The sequence below is a fragment of the Mytilus galloprovincialis genome, chromosome 7 (assembly GCF_965363235.1).
Source record: "Mytilus galloprovincialis chromosome 7, xbMytGall1.hap1.1, whole genome shotgun sequence".
Taxonomy (NCBI): Eukaryota; Metazoa; Mollusca; class Bivalvia; order Mytilida; family Mytilidae; genus Mytilus; species Mytilus galloprovincialis.
The window spans coordinates 68,156,290-68,177,942 of record NC_134844.1 but is presented as its reverse complement, the minus strand read 5'-3'; the positions used below and the strand labels follow the sequence as shown (position 1 = coordinate 68,177,942).

Sequence of the window (21,653 nt, the reverse complement as noted above, 5' to 3'; positions counted from 1 at the left end):
CAGTTTCGACAAGAGGAGAGGCACAATGGGTCCCCATATGAATGCCGATAGTCTATTGAAAATACGTCCTCCAAACGTAAGACTTGGATTTTTCAATACAAAATTAAAAGCATTTAAGGTCTGTCAAGGATGTATAATTACTTTAAAATGTGAGCATCTAATCAAAGGAAAGCTAAAAGGAGTCCTGGGTTTATTAACGACTTAAAATCGGTAGCATTTCCAATTAACATCATTGTCTCATTTCTGTCAACCAAAAATCACAAAAATGCATGTTAAAGTTATTAGGAATGATGCTGATTCGTATAGGAACTGTTGACTGGTATTTGATAGGTCAAATGAATTACATTAGCGGAGTGTCATTGATAAGTCTTGACGTACAAAGTTAAAAGCTCAGTATCTTAATTTTTTTAGTACTTTCACGGGAAATCACAAATATCATCAACGTTTTAGAACATGTATTGTCTTCTAACAAGTTTGGTGCATAAAGTTTTCATGTACAGGAATTTTTCTAAGTTTCCATAAAGAATTTGAATCATTTGATAAACTTTCAAAGTTTTATGAATTATTTCTGTATATACGCTTTATAAATAATCGGTTAGTGTATTTTGTATCGGGTCGGTCAAAACAACGACTAAGGTATTTGCATTTCTGTATATGGGACTCATGCAACTTGTTACGCTGTGAACTAGCACGTTTACACATAGGTCAGTGTGTCTGTCTAAAAAAACAGGATTAAATTCAAATTACACTTGTATGTTCTCGTCCTCATCATCATGTTTTATTTGTCAGCAAATCGTCAATTACCATCAACATCATCAGAATATACAAGTACCCCCGTTTTTTGTCTAATCATTTGAATAAACTACAGAATGATTTTTCCTTTTACATGCAATTGTACATGCAATAGACCTTATTATTCGCCAGTAAAAAAGGAAGCTTCCTACGAAATTTTATTGACATTTAATGAATGCTAAAGTAGATACATATTATAATCAGCTCTAAATAGTAGCTTCACTATTAGGAATCACTAACACAAACTGTACTTGTATATTGTCAGCAAAACGTAGAATATAAAAAAAATAAGAAGAAATTGACCTTACCTGACTTTACTTTTGTTTTGTTTTTTTGTGTTTTGTTTTTTCGCGTCGGGGGTACCTATAGCCTGTGATGATGCTACGCAGTGTATACGTCTGTATATAAATAAAATATAATGTATAATGCTGTTCATATTGCCGGACTTTAGATATGTCCAAACTCACAAGGACGGAATTATCTATGTATATATGTATTGATGTTAGGAAATGTGAACTTTGATATGATGTTTACTTATTAAGCGAGACGAGTAGTTTCAAAAGCTGCTAGTTAGGCCTATAAAGCTTTACTTTGCCTTAATTACCAAGAATAAATCTTTATAGACCAAATCTAGAAGTTTTTGCAACTACTCTTCTCGCTTAACAAGTAGACAACATATTGGGAGGTTATATTTTATTTTGACAAAATCTTGTTTGCAATTTAAAACCCGGTACACTGAATCTGAACACTTAGAACATGCATGATGTATGTAGTAAATTATCTTCTATACACACAACATACACAAATAATAAATTGTTTAATAAGGTCTAAGAATGTTTATAATGTAAAGGAAAAGGAATGAAAATAAAAACCACATCTGATCTCAAAAAATTCAGATTAAATAACTGCGAGTTGATATCAAACGATATCCAATTATCAGTCGTAAAAAACTTATAATTATAATTAAATTGTTTATGTTATCCATAAGAAAGTCTCCATTATATTTTCTTGAATTAATTGTCCAAATGTGTAAACTGCATAAAATATTCAGCATTTTGACACTACAATAAAAAAACATAATAGAAAAATCTGAAACATATTTTATTTAGAAGATTTATGTAATTCTAACGAACTTTCATGGAAAACGGAATAATTATTAGTTCCAAGAGCATCTCTGCGCATATCCATACTTGCATGGATGTGCATTTGATTAATTGGTTTAATACATTATGGTATTGTACAGAAAGCAAAACAAACAAAACATTTTCCATGAATTTTTATTGCATATTATATATATAACAAAGCGTTATAACGATCAAATAAGGACACCAAATCTGATATAGGGCCCTACTGGTTGACATATAACAATTGTGGAGTTAAACTAATGCATGTTATTTATTTTGTTATAGATCAAATAGAATGCATGGCATTGATAGACCTATCTCAGCTTTTATTAAATTCAATAGTTTTTGTAAATTTTGAAAGTTTTCAACGGCAAAAATGTGATCAGGTGTAGGTTTACTAACATACGATGTCAATTCCTTGTGGCCACTCGCAGAAAAGCTTCCAATTGTTAATGCAAATACATTTGCTTTAGCATGTAAAGCTGGCAATACTGTTGACAGAGGTTTCCCACAATTAGCTTTCCCATTAGTTAGAATTAAAACTTCATGTTTGGTACCTTCACGCATGCCTGAAAAGATCAATGAACAATATGTTATTATCGTTCTTTGTTTCTTGAAAAACAAAAACAAAAACCTTCGCATACAAAGAACAAATACATTATAAACACCATTGGAAAAAAATCTAAAGTAACATGTTTGACACGTCCATCATCATAACACACACGCACGCGCACACAGACATTGTTGGTATGTAAACATATGGAAGTCGTCATTTAACAGGAGAAACACACACGCACACCAGTCAAATAAGAGTAAAACAAAAACAAATAAATTAATAGAGTCATTTGTTAATAGTTTTATTTGTTTTGTGTGCATAAATGCCTTTCAGTTCCTCTGTATCTAATGGCTACTGAGCTATCTTTCATTCTTTGACTGATGACTGGTACTGCAGTATTGGTATGTTCCCCTTTTGACTGGTTAAAAAATAAAACTTACCTTTTGACAAAGTAAACATCTGTATAGCCTTGTATAATGCATCTCCTGTACATGTACGAGTATTGAAACCTAGATATTGTACTGACTTTAATGCTGCCTTGATCTCTAATATATTTCTGCTATCATCAAAGTCAAATTCTTCCTCCACTATACTAGAAAACTGAATAAGTGCTACTCGGTGATAACCAAAACGACTGTTTGAATTAAAAGCATCTGGTGGAGGACAAAACAGACTTAAAAGATCACCTATTTGTTGTTTTACAAGTTCAAAGTACATGGATCCAAGATTACCAGACGAATCTAAGATTATCAGTAAGTCTCTGAATAGACCAATCGAATCTGCTCTTTTTACAATCCCATGAGGAGACGAAAAATTGGGTTTCAATTTTGTTCGTAGAAATTTTTGGATGGTTTGATTGACTATTGTTTGAATCCTTTGTTGCTTTGCTGTAATTGATATTTATTATTATTCAATAATTGTCATTATACATGTTATACAAAAAGATGAACAATATCATAATCCCAAAAACATCAATGCATTTCGTATTTTGTGGATTAAATATATTTCATATGAACTATAATCTTACCTCCTATAGATTTATAAGGATATAATTGGTTAACGAACTACACGTGGTGACTATATAATATATTAGGTAAAAAGTGCCCTAAATACATGGTTAGTTATCATATAGGGTTAGCAACTATAGTTTGATAGGCCGATAGTCTAAATACCACATGTGAAGACAGTCGATAAGATTAATCCGTTACACGGTGTGCTAGTGACCTAATACGATATACATGGGGTCAGTAAATTCCATATTGGGATTCGCTTCGCTCTCAGCCCATATTGAATTTACTGACCGCATTGGCCATATTTATCGTATAAGGTCACTATCACACCATGCAAAAATGCCATGTAACTAATAATATCATGCTCTAATACTTAAAGGAAATAGTCCGTTATGTTTTACAGTTCCATAGACCTTGTTGCCAAAAATACGCTAGTAACCAATGTTAGCGGTCAATTTTACTGTGATATTTCGATGATCAATATATAGCAAAAATTAGTGGAATTCCACGAAATGTGAAATTCAAAGAGAATAATTCGAATTGGTTTGGTTGAAATTATATATATTTAATACATTTTTGTCAATGGTACTGATGCGTAGATTGGACTAGTCTGATGATTACAAATATGATATACAACTCCGTCGGTCCTACAAAAAATGTGTGTTATTCACTTAATAATAAGCAATCTTTTTTACAGAACTTGATACAAAATAAAATTTGAATTACATTTATCTTCGACTCCATGTAAACAAACAGGTACAATGTATAGGATGTTGTATTTTTAAGGAGGTGCTATCAAATTCAATATATTCATAGTGTATACAAAAGTTATCAAATTCAATATATTCATAGTGTATACAAAACTAAGTATTTTTTTTCTTTAATCAACCACTATTCCAAATGTAATTTATATTCATATAGAAGAATGTATAATAAGAGTAAACATTTCCGTTTCATAAATTTTCCTTTTGAACAACCATGGTAAAAAAAATGCAATGTTTATAATGTGGTTAGTTGTCGTTCAAATGTTCTGATGCGCGTTATGTGCGCCAAGTCGGGTTTCTTTAGTGAGATTGTACCCCACTTGAAACAATGTCACAAACATCAACCTAGTAGTCAGCCTTTTTACATGTTTTGTGTTAACATGCTTTTTCATTGATATGTTCCGTTTCTGTAAATTAACTGTTTAAGATATTGAATTATTTAGAACACTTTCTATTTTTTTACCGAAAAGAATGATTTAATGCTTATAAAATTTATATATTTTTATATATTCTTTTATGTGTTATCTCATCCGAAATTTTATGCATTTTCAATATATATTTATAAACTATCAATCTATCATACAACTTTAAATGTACTTATACATTCATTATCCGAATAAGCTAAAAATAAAAACTTACATCTGTACTCTTTAAACTCCGTATCAGTAGGACAAGGCTCACCGTTATTGTCGTGATACCCTAGACAGTCAACTTTTTCTTTCATGAAGGAAAACCCATCATAGGAAACTATCTGCAAAGCTAGGACTAATACTATTAGATCAAAACCATCCATAATGATTCCACGGGATAATACTGTATGGTTATCGCGCAATCGAAAAAATTAATATCCAGCAAATCTTAACACAATGATAAATTGATAAGAGAAAATGTATTCTGTATACTATTTCGATTTCCGCGAAGATCGAACTAGCCAATGAATGATTATTAAAAGGCTTACTCTGGTAAAATTACAAAAAAAATGTTTTTCTATGTCGCATATTTTTCTGGCGAAGGCTTTTTAAACTATCGTAATATGCACATATAGACTGCAGTCTTCCTGATCATGTAAACCGCAACAACATATATTCATCGTTGTTATGCGCATTTAAATTGACAATGATGACCTTAACCTTTTACAAAGTCAAAAGAAAAACAGAATGACACAATGTGTATATATACAAATATGGAGTAACCATACTATATAAGTTCTTAAAATAATCTGTCGGCATAATACAATAAAGTTTCAATACTCATGTTCTGGAGTTCAGTATGTTTGTTACACTTTTTTTCTTGTTTTTTTTAAGAAATGTACTGTGATATAATAAAGATAATGATTTTTCCCATATGACATTGCTTAAAATAAAGAAGCATGCTTATTTTGATGTTTTCAAATTTTTTCCATCTTTTTTTTCATACAATACATAGGTGACCTTCTGCTGTTGTCTGCTCTATGGTCGGGTTGTTGTCTCTTTTGCACATTCCCCATTTCCATTCTCAATTTTATTATGTATATACTAAAGAGAAATTATATGATTGTGAATGACAAAATATCAAAAAGACCATATGACGTGGATACCAGCAACTTTGGTCTGTCGATCCATACATTCGGCAAATAGGCACCTCTAATAAAGATCTGGCCCTTCTTTACGATTGTTGCTTTACATGAGATAATATTATTCCGTACGTGCAGTAGCAATCTGATACGCATTTAATAACTAAGTATTGCGCAACGAAAATGGATATTATGCATTAGTGAGAACACATCCATCTTATCTTGTATCACAATTATTTAACACGAATGAGACATGGTACATATATCATATTAGAATAAGCATTTTGCAGATATATATCTCAACGGGAATCATACATTTGTACTACATTTTCTTTATTTTTATATTTATCAACTGCATGTTGTAGCAATAATTATTAAATAAAATTTTATAAATATATATCAAAATCGAAAAATACCCTCAGCAGACGGCTTGATTATTTTGACTAGATGAGTTGCTAGTTAACTTTTGTATTGTTTTGATCGTGAAAAATTCAGTTTTTTAGGATCATGGTGCCCAGAATGAGATGAGTTCAAAAACCCTCATAAGTTTCCGATACAGCTATATGACCGAATCGTTTACACACTATCTCTCAATTAATTTTTGTATATTACTGTTATATCGAATGTTTCCAAAAATTATGAAGGTAGAGGAGAACAAATTATTCAACCAAAAATTTGAATAAGTTGTACATTGACGCATTGGATGGTAACCTTAAGCCTATTATTTACAAGTGTCGTAAAAGACCTTTTCAACATCTCTCGACACCGACTAAGGACACCTACAATTTACAGGTAAAATGGATGGGTCGTCTCAAAGACAAAAACCATCATGATTATCATTACGTAACATATTGGATTGGCGGTTTTATACTGTTTTGACTATATAGTTTAAGAATATATATCAACCAAATAAATGAATAAATATATGTATGGTAGCCGGATGCGGCCATTTATTTCGCCTTTTCGCGTTTTCGTGACTTCTCCTTTCATTTTGCAAACGCGAAATTGGGAATTCGAGAAATCGAGAAAGCAAAATCGAGAAATTGAGAAATCGGGAAATCGGGAAATCGAGAAATAGGGAATTGAGAAATTGGGAAATAGATAAGATCGGGAAATCGAGAAATCGAGAAATCAAGAAAGCAAAAACGTCAAAACACGAAAGAGAAAACACAAAAACGCGAAATTAAATTCTCGATTTTGCGTTTTTGCTTTCTCTATTTCTCGATTTCCCAATTTCTTGATTTCTTGATTTCGCTTTCTCGATTTCTCGAAAACACGAAAAGGGGAAACGTCCACATCCGTCCACCATACATATGTCTCTGCCATATAATATTCTTATTTCGTATGTATTTGCACGACATTTCATGTTGAATTGATTAAACAATTATTCGAATCATTCAGGATCCTAACCCATTTTCTCTTCACTTTTGTGATTATGTGAGTCTTTCGCCAAATATTTGCCGCATGCCAATAACGATTTAATTTGTTGGTGTAAAAGGTTTTAATTTTTTTTTAAAAGAAAAAGATTACTGGACCGTCCGTCCGTATCACACGACCAACTTTGTGTTTTTCCACCGATCTTAGTTGATGTACATATTCAATTTTTACATAGTTACATATTGATTTTTTAGGTCGAAGGAAAATATCAAGATTTTTTTTTTTTTTTTTTTTTATCAACGACGGTCTTCTCCGCTTCAAGATATCTTGTTCGAGGTAAAGTTTTTCCTTGATGAATTTTGAAAAAATATATAATTGACCCCTCGTTTCAATGTTGCAACATTTAAGCAGTGATTGGTGAATACAGAATTCAAGTGGAACACCAAATTGGTGAATTGAAATGATACAAAGTAGTGAATACATTATGGAGGCATCCAAGGCCAAAACTAACAGACATGTGCCGCCCTTGTCAACCGACATAATCATTGTTTAACTAAATATCAACTACAATAAAACATGATTTGTTCTTTTCGTTTTTCAAATTCAACCAGGACAGCTAGAAGCTAAATGTCTAAAAGATGAAGTGTGACTTAAAGTCTATCATTTTCTTTATAATAAATAAAAAAAAAACATGTCATTTGGACTATGTTGGAAAGTTTTATCATTGTCAATGATTGAAAGCAATGAAATCAATAATGATCTCAAATTGTTTTTGATTTTTGAGACGACCCTTCACATTTAACCTGTCGTAGTCGTTCTCAACTGTAGGTGTCGAGAGATGTTGAAAAGGTCTAAATAGAAGGATTTTATAATACTATTTGTTTTGTTTCCTCATAACGGGCATATGTCCTTTCTATACAAATCGCTCATGTACATGTTTTTTATGTTTAAACCGAATGACGGTTATCTTTTATTAACAGTCTCCATTATAACTGGTCAATTATAAATCTAGTTTTGATACAGATTTGAGTCAGTTTATTTTGACTGTCTTTGTTCGACCATGGTTTTCCTTGATCAGATTTGTGATTAAGCACAGTAATATATATTGACATGAAAATATTACAAGTAGTCAACTCTTTCCGATTTCTTTTGACGTAATTGTGTTCTTTTAAATAACAAAAACAAATCTATAAATATGTGCTTTTTAAGATTAATTTGTGTTATGATATGGTGATTCCATCATAGTGTTGTATATCATGAAATGAATGATATGTTTTTTTTTAATCAAACGCACAACGTTGATTTTTTTTTTGTCTGATAACAAAGACTTGCAGTTGCAGAACACATTTAAACGCAGACAGAAATTGATTAACAATTGATATCGATCAGATGGCATTAATACTACGTGTCCGTTTTATATTTTATAAGGATTCCTTGGTTTTTAAATTTTCTTTTGTTTAATTTTAATCGAAAATGTGTCAAATTGATAATCCTAACAGTGTATCACTTAACATGCTTAATAAGAGTATTTTATTTTGTGTTATTTTTTTACAGCGTTGACGATGTCTCATTTATTCTCTTAGCCTTTTCCATTTACATGGCAATAATGACATGCGTAACCATCAATTCCTGCTGAACTTTGATGTGTATTTTGTCTATTAAATTCAGTTTGGTTGATTGTGTAATGGCCTAACCATTAAGAATAACCGATGATTAGCCTCAAGCAGAAATGACTATCAGGTGCTGATACTTTAATCAAGAACCAATCTAACAAATAGTAAAAAGCTGAAAATATAAAACGAAATACAATTTTACAATGTGTTGAATTATTGTTATAATGTAGGAAACGTAAAAAATAAATACTAGCATAGTCCAATGAACGCCAAACAAAGCTGCAATAACAAAGGTGAAATTACCCGTATATCACGGATAAAGAGTTCAAATTCGGATAAACGGTTTGAAGGCATCACATACAAAGTTATTAATGTAAATCACTCTCACTACAAACCATTAAAGTCTGAAATGGCCTATATCTGTACTAGACTGTACTAATTTTTACTCGACCAGTCTGAATTGGTCTGACTTTTACTTGACATTACTCGACCCCAGTCTGAACCGTACTTGACTGTACTGAATCGTACTTGACCCTTATCTTTGCCGTCGAAAAAAGTCTGAACTATTACTCGACCAGTCTGAAACAGTGTTAACCCATTCTCGACATGTACTTGACCTATTTTTCCAGTTACAACCATACTTAACCAAAGGTCTGAACAATACTCGACCAGTCTGAACCATACTAGACCAAAAAACCTGTACTTTTTTAACTGTTAAAATAAATTTCTTTTTAACTGACATATATAACAACAGCTAACAAAATTTATAAAAGATTTTAACCTTATAAAAGAAATATATCTCTGATTATATTTAGGATCTAAAAAAATATATTATATATCACTTATATCAAAAAGGGATACAATTAAATAAATAAATAAAATTGTTTTTCTGATTAGTGGTGAAATATAAAGCATCACCTCTGCTTGGGGGCAAACTCATAAATAAGATCACATCTGGTCAGAGGTATTAAATTCTAAATAACATTGATTCAAAATTGCAACATCCTGTTTAAATTAAATAACAAGGCCTTTTGAATATACATGTATGTACTAGATCAGTAATACGCGAATTGAAGAAAATAGGGCTTTCTTTTTACCTGTAAAACACACATGTACTGAGGTAATTAGAATATATTAAAGTGCTTTATGTATGCCATATTAATTTGACAAAAAAATGCTTAAATTAATTGAAAAAATTGTTTACTGTTACTTTAGGATACATTTCCTTTTTTAAAAAGGTTATCAAGGATTGCTATGGAAATTCTATTATAATGATTAGATTAAATTCTTGGTTTAATAAAACAACAATTAAGCTCTCATTTTTTTTAAATTTATTAAGTTGTTTTATATACTATTTTATAGATATCTTAATAAAAACACATTTACTGCATTATTACCTGAACTCAACTGACACCATAAATCTATACTAGGCTTAAGTTAAGGGTGAAAACAGTCCAGTTACCATAAAATACTTCCGAAATATTCATAAAATTTTGAATAATATTGAAAATATTAGTCACAATTCATTCTTTTAGATCATTTGGTCAGGTTGTTTTATTTATATTTTTAAAGTTGATATATATTATTATGTAAGTGTTGATTAATATTGAGTTGAAGTTATATTATGATTGATTATTGTGAAATTTTAATTTCAATACTGTATTGAATACATTTTTAATTTCAAGTTGTTGTTCAAATTTCATTTTTATTAAAAAAAAATGCTAAATTGATAAAATCCAGTTGATAGATACAAAGAATATGTCTATTTTGGTTAAGACTTGGTCGAGTATGGTTCAGACTAGGTCGAGTATGGTTCAGACTAGGTCGAGTACGGTTTAGACTAGGTCGAGTACGGTTCAGACTCGCCTAAAACGGTTAAGTACTGGCCAAGTACACATTCAGACTTTTAAGTATGGTTCAGACTACAGTCGAGTATTATCAAGTAAATCTCAGACGAATTCACACTGGTCGAGTAAAAATCAGTACAGTCGAGTACAGATATAGGCCATTTCAGACTTTTAATGGTTTGTAGTGTCTGTGATTAGCCATAAATTGTGTCCAAGATTACGATTGTCCTTAAATGTCCTCCAGTTCTGTGAAAACCTTACAGTTCAGTTTGAGATACATGTGAGGAATTTACAACTAAAAAACAAGGATTCTCCCCGGTCGTTAAAGCTTGTTAAACGGGAGAACAACAGGTCCTTACGTTGGAGAAATCTAGTTATCGCCGATATATGATTGATTTGTTGCTGGTTTGCAACAGATATTTCCTCTGAAACGCCCTGTTTTTGGTGTACAGCAAGGGTCTCCTCTGAAACGCCTTGTTTTTGTATGCCAGTTACTGTTCCCAGATCTGGGAATAAAGTAAATTCTGGTGACTAAGTATCTGTAAATAAAGGCAACAGTAGTATACCGCTGTTCAAAACTCATAAATCCATGGACAAAAAACAAAATCGGGGTAACAAACCAAAACCGAGCGAAACGCATTAAATATAAGAGGAGAACAACGACACAACATCGAAACGCAACACACACAGAAACAGACCAATCATCAGACAAAACACCACGAGAATAACAAATGTAACATGAAAACCAAATACATGAATTTGGGATAGACAAGTACCGTGCCACGTCTTATCTCAATATCTCAAAAATAAGAGAAAACACAAACGACTCAACGTTAAAATGCAACACAAAGAGAAACGAACAATATATAACAATGACCATCTTCCTGACTTGGTACAGGACACTTTTAAAGGGGAATAAAAGTGGTGGGTTGAACCTGGTTTTAAGGCATGCCAAACCTCGCACTTTAATGGCAAAGTTAAATATAACATTGAAATGACAACATAATATTACAGGACTACAATACAAACAAATAGGAGAACATATTAGACACAGAAAAACATGATTAATAGATAACAAAAAGCATCAGGTTTAAAATTCAATACGCCAAAAACGCGCCTTGCCCACACAAGACTCACCAGTGACGCCCAGATATAAAAGATCGAAAGTGAAAAAAGTACAAAGTTGTACAGCACTGAAGATCAAAAGTTGAAAAGGTTTCGCAAAATACGGCATTGTTTTTATGCCCGGGATAAGAACATTCTTATTATATAGAACAATTCATGCTATTGCAAACAGTAAATTTTATCAAATGAATATGAAAGAGATATACACAAAGAAACTAAAGTATTAACTAATTACAGAAAACTAAACCTGAATACATAACGCCTAGATATAAAAGATCGAACGTGAAAAAGGTACAAAGTTGTACAGCACTGAAGATTAAAAGTTGAATAGGTTTTGACAAATACGGCATTGTTTTTATGCACGGGATAAGAACATCCTTATTATATAGAATACTTAATGCTATTGCAAACAGTAAATGTTAACAAATGAATATGAAAGAGAAATACATAATGAAACTGAAATATTAACTAATTACAGAAAACTAAACCCAAGTTTATCACAAAATAGACACACATCCGAATCAGTCCAAGCGTCAACGTAATTAAAAAAATTGTGACGTCACATACGATGGCGAAAAGGCAGAAACGTTATGCCACATTTGAATTTATGAAATTTAGAAACAGCATGACGTCACATATGAAAAACTATCATTCAAAAATGAGATAGAATTAGGATTGATTTAGAACTAAATACTGATAATTCATTTAAACAAAATGCATATTGCAATACTTATTAATAGCAATTAACTGTAATATATATATGTCCAGTTTGTTATGAATAACTTCAAACGTAAATAATCGTACAAAATTTAATATAATTAATAAAGAGGAGGTGGTTAATTTTTCTATACGTCATACCTAAATATATAATAAGAAGACGTCAACACATTTGACAAAATCTGATGAGAATTACAAATATAACATTAAACATGTAAACTAAATACATGAATTTGGGATAAACAAGTACAGAAACACGTCTTATAGTAATGCGAATTCACATTCAGCAAAACGGTCACAATCGGGAATAAGTCACGTTTGGTAATTAAAAGATTAGACGACATAATGACAAACCACAATCTACCATGTGGTAAAAATGTCCTTAGCTAGTTTGGTTAAAGAGACATTATATGGATCAACCAATTCGTGATGGTGTCCATAAAATTTACGGAGTGTCAATTTTAATCTGTCCTCCTCATAACTTTGTTGGAGCAGTTTCTGCGTAAGGAGCACACTCCTGTATATGAAGTCCGTATAGTGTGAACAAGCACGTGAATAACGTATCAATTGTGATATGTAAACACCATACGAAGGGGCAGAGGGTATGTTACTGCTGAGAAATGGGAAATTGATAATTGGGAAGTTGAAATCGTCCCGTTTATCATAGATTTTTGTGTGAAGTCGTCCATCTACGTCAATATTGAGGAAAAGATCAAGGTATGAAGCAGTCCTTCTAGTATCAGTAGTATCCTTAATTTCAAGTTCACTGGGATATATGAGATGTAAGTATTGGCTGAAGTATGGGTTGTTCAACGATAAAACATCATCAATATATCGAAAAGTAAAATTAAAGAATTTCGCAAGGTGCTTTTTCTTTTTGTCTTTTAGAAGGTTCTGAATAAATTCTGCTTCATACGAATACAAAAACAAATCAGCCAGCAGGGGTGCACAATTAGTACCCATTGGAATACCGACTGTCTGTTGAAATATAAATCCTCCAAACTCAACAAATATATTGTCGATCAAAAAGTCCAGCATTTTAATAATATCATCTTCAGTATATTTTCTGGAAGATTCAGTGTGATTCTTCACAAAATATGAAGTATTGTATCCCAAAACAAGAAATTTATATCTACGATTCCCATTTTTATAGAAAAAGCTCTGTTTTATGAGTTGGTGAAGTCGATCTTTCAACTGAGCATGGGGAATAGTAGTATATAGCGTAGAAAAATCAAAAGTTTTTATGTTGCTGCAAAATTGCAAAGATTGTGATCGAAGGTTAAGCAGTAGATCTTTCGAATTTTTGAGAATCCACATCTGGTTAACACCACTGGTAGAATATATTTCCTCACAATATTTTTGAAGCCCATCTTTAACTGTAGAAAGAATAGTAGTCAATACTTTAGAAAGATGTTTAGTCGAACATTTTGAAGACCCAGCTATGTATCGTTCTTTATATGGAGTTTTGTGTAATTTAGGTATCCAGTATAATGAGGGCAAGTTTTCTTCGTTTTCTTTGATGTTGATACCAAAAGAAAGAAGGACAGATTTATGATTTTGTAAAATTTCATCCTTGGTAAATGATGTTAAAGAATATGTAGGATTACCAGTAGTTTGATCAATTCCAAGCTCTGTAGTGAGACATTGCAAATAATGTTTTTTACATATGAAGACAATATTATTGGAGGCTTTATCTGCCGGAACAACGACATATTTGTCATGCAAAGAGGATAAAGCATCCACAACCTCCGGATTCTTGAAAGGGTTAGAAACTCTTGTACTCATATTACATCTTAGTTTTTGTATGCGCCTCTGAATGCATGATCGAATAGCTTTGATCCATTCAGACAAAGTGTCCAGTTCGGGTTCGTCTGGTTCGCGCTTTATCCATTTTCTTGCATAGTCCTCAACTGCATCCATCAGTAACTTGAAATTCTTTTTCCAGTTGATGGGCTGGGGGATTCTATACTTTGGTCCCTTGGCTAGCAACTCTCTTAGTTGTTTATTGGTAATAATACCAAGGTCACCAGTAATAATATGACCAGCTGGACTATAATTGTATTGAGAAGATGCACATGAGCAATCGTAAGCAGCTGCTTCTTTGACTGATGACTTGGATGTTATCTCAAATTGGGCAAAATCATGGGCTGTTCAATTTAACTCTAAGAAAACTAAAAATATTGTATTTACTAGAAGAGAAAGGGAACACCCACCTGTATTTTTTAGGATAAACATGATAAACGGGGAAGTGGTTGAGAAAATAAATATTCACTGTCATATTGGGATAACATTTCAGTCATCAACTTCATGGAACTCACATATTGGTATTATTTACGCTCTCGCCTATCTGTGCTTCGTTAAGTTAAACATTTATTAGATAGGAGTTCACTTATACGTATTTATTATGCTTTTATTATACCTATAATAGAGTATGGTGATGTTGTATGGGGCTATTGCTCCCAGGACGAGTCTGAGCTTCTTGAATATATTCAAGTAGAAGCCGCTAGTACTATTACAGGTTTACGACGTAATTCCTCCAGACAAAAACTTTATATAGAATTAGGTTTAGAAACTCTCACGTAATAAACATAAGCTTATACTATTCTACAAAATATTAAATGGGATGACACCTGCATACTTATATGAGTTAGTCCAGCCATATCTTCCCAGACAAACCCCTTATACTTTGAGGAATGAAAATAACACTTTTCATCCGCCTCTTGCTAGAACTAGCTCTTATTTTAATAGTTTCATTCCTTCCACTATAAGACTTTGGAATAGTCTACCTTGGAGTTTACAAAAATCCATAAGTTTGGGTATATTTAGAAGTGGACTGGAAAAGTTTTATAGGACTGATGATATATTTAAACCTTTCAACTATGGGATAAGGAAACTTAATATAAGTCATTTTCAACTCAGAAATAATGTTAGCAAACTAAAATGTCATCTGTTTAATCAGTTCGTATCCGAGAACACTTGTTGTGCAGACTGTAATCACCCTGTTGAGGATAACAAACATTTCTTTTTCATTTGCCCTAAGTACAATGATGTAAGCAAGGCATATCCTTCTTGATTCCATCAACTCCATTGCAGATAATGTTGATATAAATATTGAATTATTACTTTTTGGAAACAGATTATTTTCATATGATATGAATATTGCTATTTTTAAATCTGTTCATAAATATATCAGTGACACTCAACGTTTTGTTTGAAACTTACTTATTTTTTGTTTCATTTAGTTTTTTTATTTTTTTTATTTTTTTCTCCTCCACTTAAACATTAATTCATTTTATCCACTAAGCACGCTTAGTGTCTCTTTCAAGCCATATATATATTTTTCTAATGACTTATAAAGGATATTTGCATGTTTCAAGGTTCTTTAATACATGATGAGTGATTGCCTATATACCTAAATATATTTTGCATTTAGTAAGTAACACTGTAAACATATATTTCCTCGTGTGTGCTCATAAGTAGTATGCATGTTACACTATATTGCATTATTTCAAATACAGTTGTTATAATTGAATTATACCTTGAGCATGTAATATGGAGAAAGCTTTTATAGGATGTGCCTGTTGCTCAATCCTTTTCATATCTTAATGAGTTAAATATGTTTAAAATCAAAATCTGTAAGCAAGAAATCAGATGTTTGTAAAGGCAAGTTAAATGCCACGGATGGCACGAACTCTGGGGCTTCATGACTAAGCTCAACCTTAACCGGAGTTTGCGTTTTTCTATTGAAGGACTGTCACTTCCTGTACGGCAGATATTTCAGGATGTTTATTGACGAAAGCTTGCAAACTTTGGAGCGGGTCGCCCGTCTCGTCAGGAAGATCGTCTAATGCTTGGCTTTCCTCTAGGACACAAGCATCGGCTTCTGCGTCTGTAGCTTCTCTCTGTTCTTCGAAAAGATTCAAATTGGTCTTTAGTTCAGCCCTTTCCTGAATTACATATGCAGCCTCTTGTTCTAGTTGAGCTTTTCTTGTGCGTATATGACCTATTGTTCTAGTTGAACTTTTCATTATGCAGCCTATTCTTCCATTTGAAGTTGTTTACGTAAGGCTTCTTGTTCCGTTTGCACTTTTTTACGTAAGGCTTTTTGTTCTGTTTGAATGGCTTGTTGCTCCATTTTGGCTTTCATTTGAGTTTGTCTAAACAGAGCCTGGTCCTCTAATACGGCCTCCTGTTTAAGGGTAAAGGCCTGTTTTTCGGCCAAGACTATTTTAGATTTAGCAGCTTCTGCTATGGCACGCGTCCTCTGTGCTAGGCTTGACATGTCGGCGACATTTGAGCTTCCGCTATGGGTGGCTTTCTTCCCCCTTAGATATCTCCGTTTTTTGTGGATTTAGCCTGTGTCATGGCAAGGCGATGTTCGTATAAGGTTTCCATAGCTAGGTCCACTTTGGACAGCAAATATATCCAATGAGAGAGTACATGCGTCAATGTCCTTTAGTCTGACCAATGTTCTGGTCCTTTTCAGAAAGTTCTGGTATTCATCTGTGAGCCTACGATAATTAGTACAGGCTTTTACAACTTTGTCCTGGGCTGTTGAGAGTTGCTGGAGCTCGTTAGGAGGCGTGGTGACTTCTAATAACTAGGATTCTATATCTAACCAGAGGGTCTTTAGTTCCTGACAGAACCTGTCACGTTTTTCTGTGAATGTTCACTGGCTTTTTTTTCCGTGAGGTCACGTACTCGACTAGTCGCGGGATTTTCATCTACATTCGACGGATTTTCGCTAGGCTCTCCACCATCTATTTGCAGCTCCGCTTCTGTTTTGAGCTCTGTTTCGTCTAAGGGTCATCTTGGCGTTCTGCGTGATCATAGTCCATGTTTCCTAATCAACTTACGGATAGTAAGCTGTTGCCAACGTAAGTGGTTTGCTGTCTGGTACACACAAACTGTGTTGCGTACTGCCGATGTAACAGCTAACAACGTTGCTACGTTGTCGTTCCTTGTCTGGATATGTATAGACAGGTTGTCGTCAATTTACTGCACGCCGAGGAATGACGTTTTATTGCAGGGCACAACAGGAAGGCTGTAGACTTAGAACTGACGTGGAGTGGCGTAATATGTGAGACACACCCGGCAAGTCGTAGACTTTTTACTGTAATGGTCTGACCATTAAGAATACCGGCGATTAAGCACAAACGGAAAAAATTACCAGGTGCAGTAACTTTAATCAAGAACCAATCTAACAAATGGTAAAAAGCTGAAAATACAAAAAAGAATTTTACAATGTGTTGAATTAATGTTATAATGTATGAAACGTAAAAAAATAATAATATCACAGTCCGTTGAACGCAAAATAAAGCTGCAATTACGAAGGTGAAATTTCCAGTATATCACAGATAAAGAGTTCAAATATGTGATGAACGGTTAAAAGGCATCAAATACAAACTTAGAAATGTAACTCACTCTGTGGTTAGACACAAATTGTGTCCAAGATGACGTTTGTCCTGAAATATCTTCAGTTCTGTGATGACCTTGCAGTTCAGTTTGAGATAACGTGTTAGAAAGGGAATAGGTACATGTAACGATGATAACGATATTTGAAGTTTTTATACGGTTTAGAGATGAATAACACTCCTAGATCAGGAACAAATAAACATATTGAGAATAAAATTTAACGAACTATGTAAATTGAGGAACGAGATAACAGAATAGATTGATCGTTGGTTACTTAACGTCCAAAGCCTAATTGGTCAGGCATGTTCAAAATGAGAGCAATATACAATAAATACAGTAAATTTTGTCCGCATGAAGGTCCGGGAAATTTGGACTGCCACTGAAAAATGAGGGTATATTTTTTAAAGGGACTGACATTTTACCGTGCAAAACGACACCTACGGACCCCGAATATAGATATTGCATTGGTTAATGAAATGCAGAGAGCGTGCAAGGCATTAGATTTAAAGTCCCCATTCTGACTAGACGTGGCTGTGTAAACAAATATGTTTAAACCTTAAGGGTTTCACTGACAGTCGAAAGAAAATCAAACTGCCCATTTTTCTATTTTCCAGTCACTCTTTAGGAGAATTGAAATTTGAAGTCTGTAATACATTCAACAGCACATATTTGTATTTGTAGAAATAGTATAATATGAAAACTTAAATATTTTCCTGGAATAATCGCCTATAACTGAAATGCAAATCTCTGTAGTATTTGCTGTGTGCTTAATCTGAGTACATTAATGTGTATTTTGGTGTTGTTTTTATTTTTTGTTTGCCCCAACTACGATAGTAGAGGGGCATAATGTTTTTTTTTTTCGGTCTGCGTGTTCGTTCGTTCGTCCGTCCATCCGTCTGTCCCGCTTCAGGTTAAAGTTTTTGGTCAATGTAGTTTATGCTTAAGTTGAAGTCCTATCAATTTGAATCTTAGTACACTTGTTTGTATAACGATAAATACATATAAAGCATACTTTTTGGCACTCTAGATTTGATTAAGTGATGACAGTTTCAAGTCAAGAGGCAAATATCATGTCAATGCTATATACTTTACACAGCTTGTACTAGACTAAACCGAAAATAGATTTTCTATATTTTTCTCAGTATCAAATTGCATAGAATCAACACGCAAAACACACATTATCATTTTAAGAATCATACAAAAAAAAAGTCATATAAAAAGCTGTTCCATAAAAGATCACGCTAAAATTTGTCAGTCGTTATATCTCTAACAAGCATGTTGGTTTCTTGGATTGTGGTCCTTCATATGGTGACTTTTGCAGTCGCGACGAGTTCTTGTCGAACAGCAGACGGTAAGTAGTTCTAGTCTAGATAAAAACTAAAGATACTTATTCAAAACAGAATACACTTGGTATAAGCTAAAAAAGACAACACGGAATAAATTGGAAAACAAAAACTTTTCTGATCGAAATTATTTAAGACGAAATCAAAACAAATAAAATGAACGAGAGTGTGACATTCAAATTTGTAGCATTATTAGGGATGATTTCAGCTTTAAAAACTAGCTATATACATTATTTATTAGTTGTAATTGGCTTTGAACTAGCTTTCAATACCTGCCAGACAGTACTCTTATTTGGCATAAACTACTCTTATTCGGTGCTTTGTTTCTATTGATTTTAGATTGATTTGTTTGGGTCCCTCATACCGATCTTTTGAGTTACGCAAATTTCTACTGTTTTAACAGTTTGTTCTTATGTTGTGCTGTGGCTCCACTGTTCAAGGTCAGATGAGGATTAAACCTGCCCATTTCTTGTGTTGTCCCATGTCTAGAGCATGTAGTTCCGTCGTTGTCGTTGGGTCCTGTCTATCATATTTGTTTTTCATTCATTGTTGTGTTGTGCATTATGCCGCTGCTTCCCTCCATTGAATTGTTATATACATTTGTATGCCAGGGTCTTTTATAGTCGACTATACCGTATGGATTTTTCTCACTGTTGAAGGTCGTATAGCTGCCTATTATTACTTTCATCAACTCCATTTGAACTCTGGGGGATAGTTGTTTCACTGGCAATCCTACCGCATCCCTTTATTTTTATGTACATGTAGGTAGATAAAATGAGTACTTAGTATTGTTGTTGTAATTCAGTGATCCGAATAGGATTTCTCTTTACTACTATCAATCTGCTAATCTCAAATGATTTCTAAAGTAATTCAAAATATAATGGTTGTAGCATATAAAAGTAATTAAAAAAATAGATTTGTTTTGTAATTTTATATGGTTGTAAAAGTTTGAAATATTAACGCACCTTTTAAAATAAGACCCTGTCGCGTTTTATACAAAATGTGCGCTGGCTAACCGTTTACATTCAAATATAATTGCAAAAAAGCATTGTATTTTTGATTGAAAAACAAACAGTCAAAAACAATCCAATAGATCGGTTATCTGATTTTCATCATATTGATTTTGTAAAATTTCAGATGCTCGACAAAAAATCTCAACGCCTTTTTGGACAATTTCGCTTTACTGACTCGACACAATCACTAATTGTGACTCGCAGCTGTGATATTGCATTATCAATATACAGAAAACCTGATAATCGGTACTTACATGTACTTAACCGAAAATACAATATAACCTTCGCTATATGCATCTTGATCATTTTTTGAGTATCCAACTGCAATTATTAATATCACTTGAGTACAACAACAGTTCAGAATGAAAATACAAAATATAACTTTGACCTTTAAGTAGCTTCGTGTTGTTTAGGGGCCCAGCTGAAGCCTGATTCCAGGTACGGGATTTTCCCGTTGTGTTTATGACACATTGGTGGACATTGGTGCTGTTTTCTGTTCTTTGGTCGGGTTGTTGTCTCTTTGACATATTCCTCGTTTCTATTCTTAATTTAACTATAGATATTTGCATTTGTTATTACATGAAAGTCTTAATAGACAAAAGGGATTCACTCATAAAAGAAATAAAAACATTGTTTTCTTAACGCATGTGTCTGAATTTAATAAATCTAAATGACGCAATTTTGAATTAATTGTAGGTCGGTATGATGTCACTGTAAATTACCGAAGTAAAAACTGTAAAGAAACTCCCGAATCGACAGTAATTGCATTTTACGCCTTCATGTCAAAACTATTAAGAAACCCGGGAGTTGGTCGTCGACTGGTATTTGATGTAGCAAAAACAAACCAGGGAAGTGGATATAACGGTAGGCACTTAAAGTTAACCATCGAGGGACGTTAACTACCGAGGGTAGTAATGAATATTCATCTTTACCGGATGATTGACAGCGATGTAAATAAAAACATGAGAGTGATTACCGTGTGTCAACGTCATATCAAATTAATTCAATTTAATTGTTAGAAATACTGTTTTCTTCTGAAAATTAAAAAATAAATAAAATTGAATGGAATGGAATGGAATTGAGCTATGTACAATACAGTAAATAATAGCAATTAGAATTAGACGGTAGACAAGCATATTTTGCCTATTGATTCTTTTTTGCATGCCTATTTGGTTATATTATAATGCACTAATTGTTTTGATACTGTTTAATGTTTAAATAAGACCCATATGTGAACCATTTATGCACTTTTAATATAAAGATCAGATTCACACAGGATCATACAGTTCGAGTTAACTATTTTATGTACGAGAGCTATTACTAATGTAACGGTGATGCTGAGATAATCTCCCTTTGCTAGAATATGGGATGACGCAAAATGAACTATATCACTGTGCAAGAACGG

The 21,653-nt window shown here is 32.9% G+C and overlaps 1 protein-coding gene and 1 long non-coding RNA gene across 2 annotated transcripts in view; one reads left to right on the top strand and one right to left on the bottom strand.

The window, feature by feature from the left end:
* Window positions 1-2,055: 2,055 nt before the first annotated feature.
* Window positions 2,056-5,240, bottom strand: LOC143083530 (uncharacterized). Its single transcript, XR_012980767.1, has 3 exons — window positions 4,886-5,240; window positions 2,913-3,359; window positions 2,056-2,485 (listed from the first exon to the last, which is right to left on the bottom strand). It is a non-coding gene; the product is annotated as an uncharacterized LOC143083530 (long non-coding RNA).
* Window positions 5,241-17,489: 12,249 nt separating this feature from the next.
* Window positions 17,490-21,653, top strand: part of LOC143084253 (complement C1q-like protein 4) — a 29,149-nt gene continuing 24,985 nt past the window's right edge. The window contains exons 1-3 of the mRNA XM_076260662.1: window positions 17,490-17,550; window positions 19,148-19,243; window positions 20,945-21,111. Coding sequence (XP_076116777.1) covers window positions 17,490-17,550; window positions 19,148-19,243; window positions 20,945-21,111 — 324 coding nt within the window. The remainder of the gene's footprint in view (window positions 17,551-19,147; window positions 19,244-20,944; window positions 21,112-21,653) is intronic.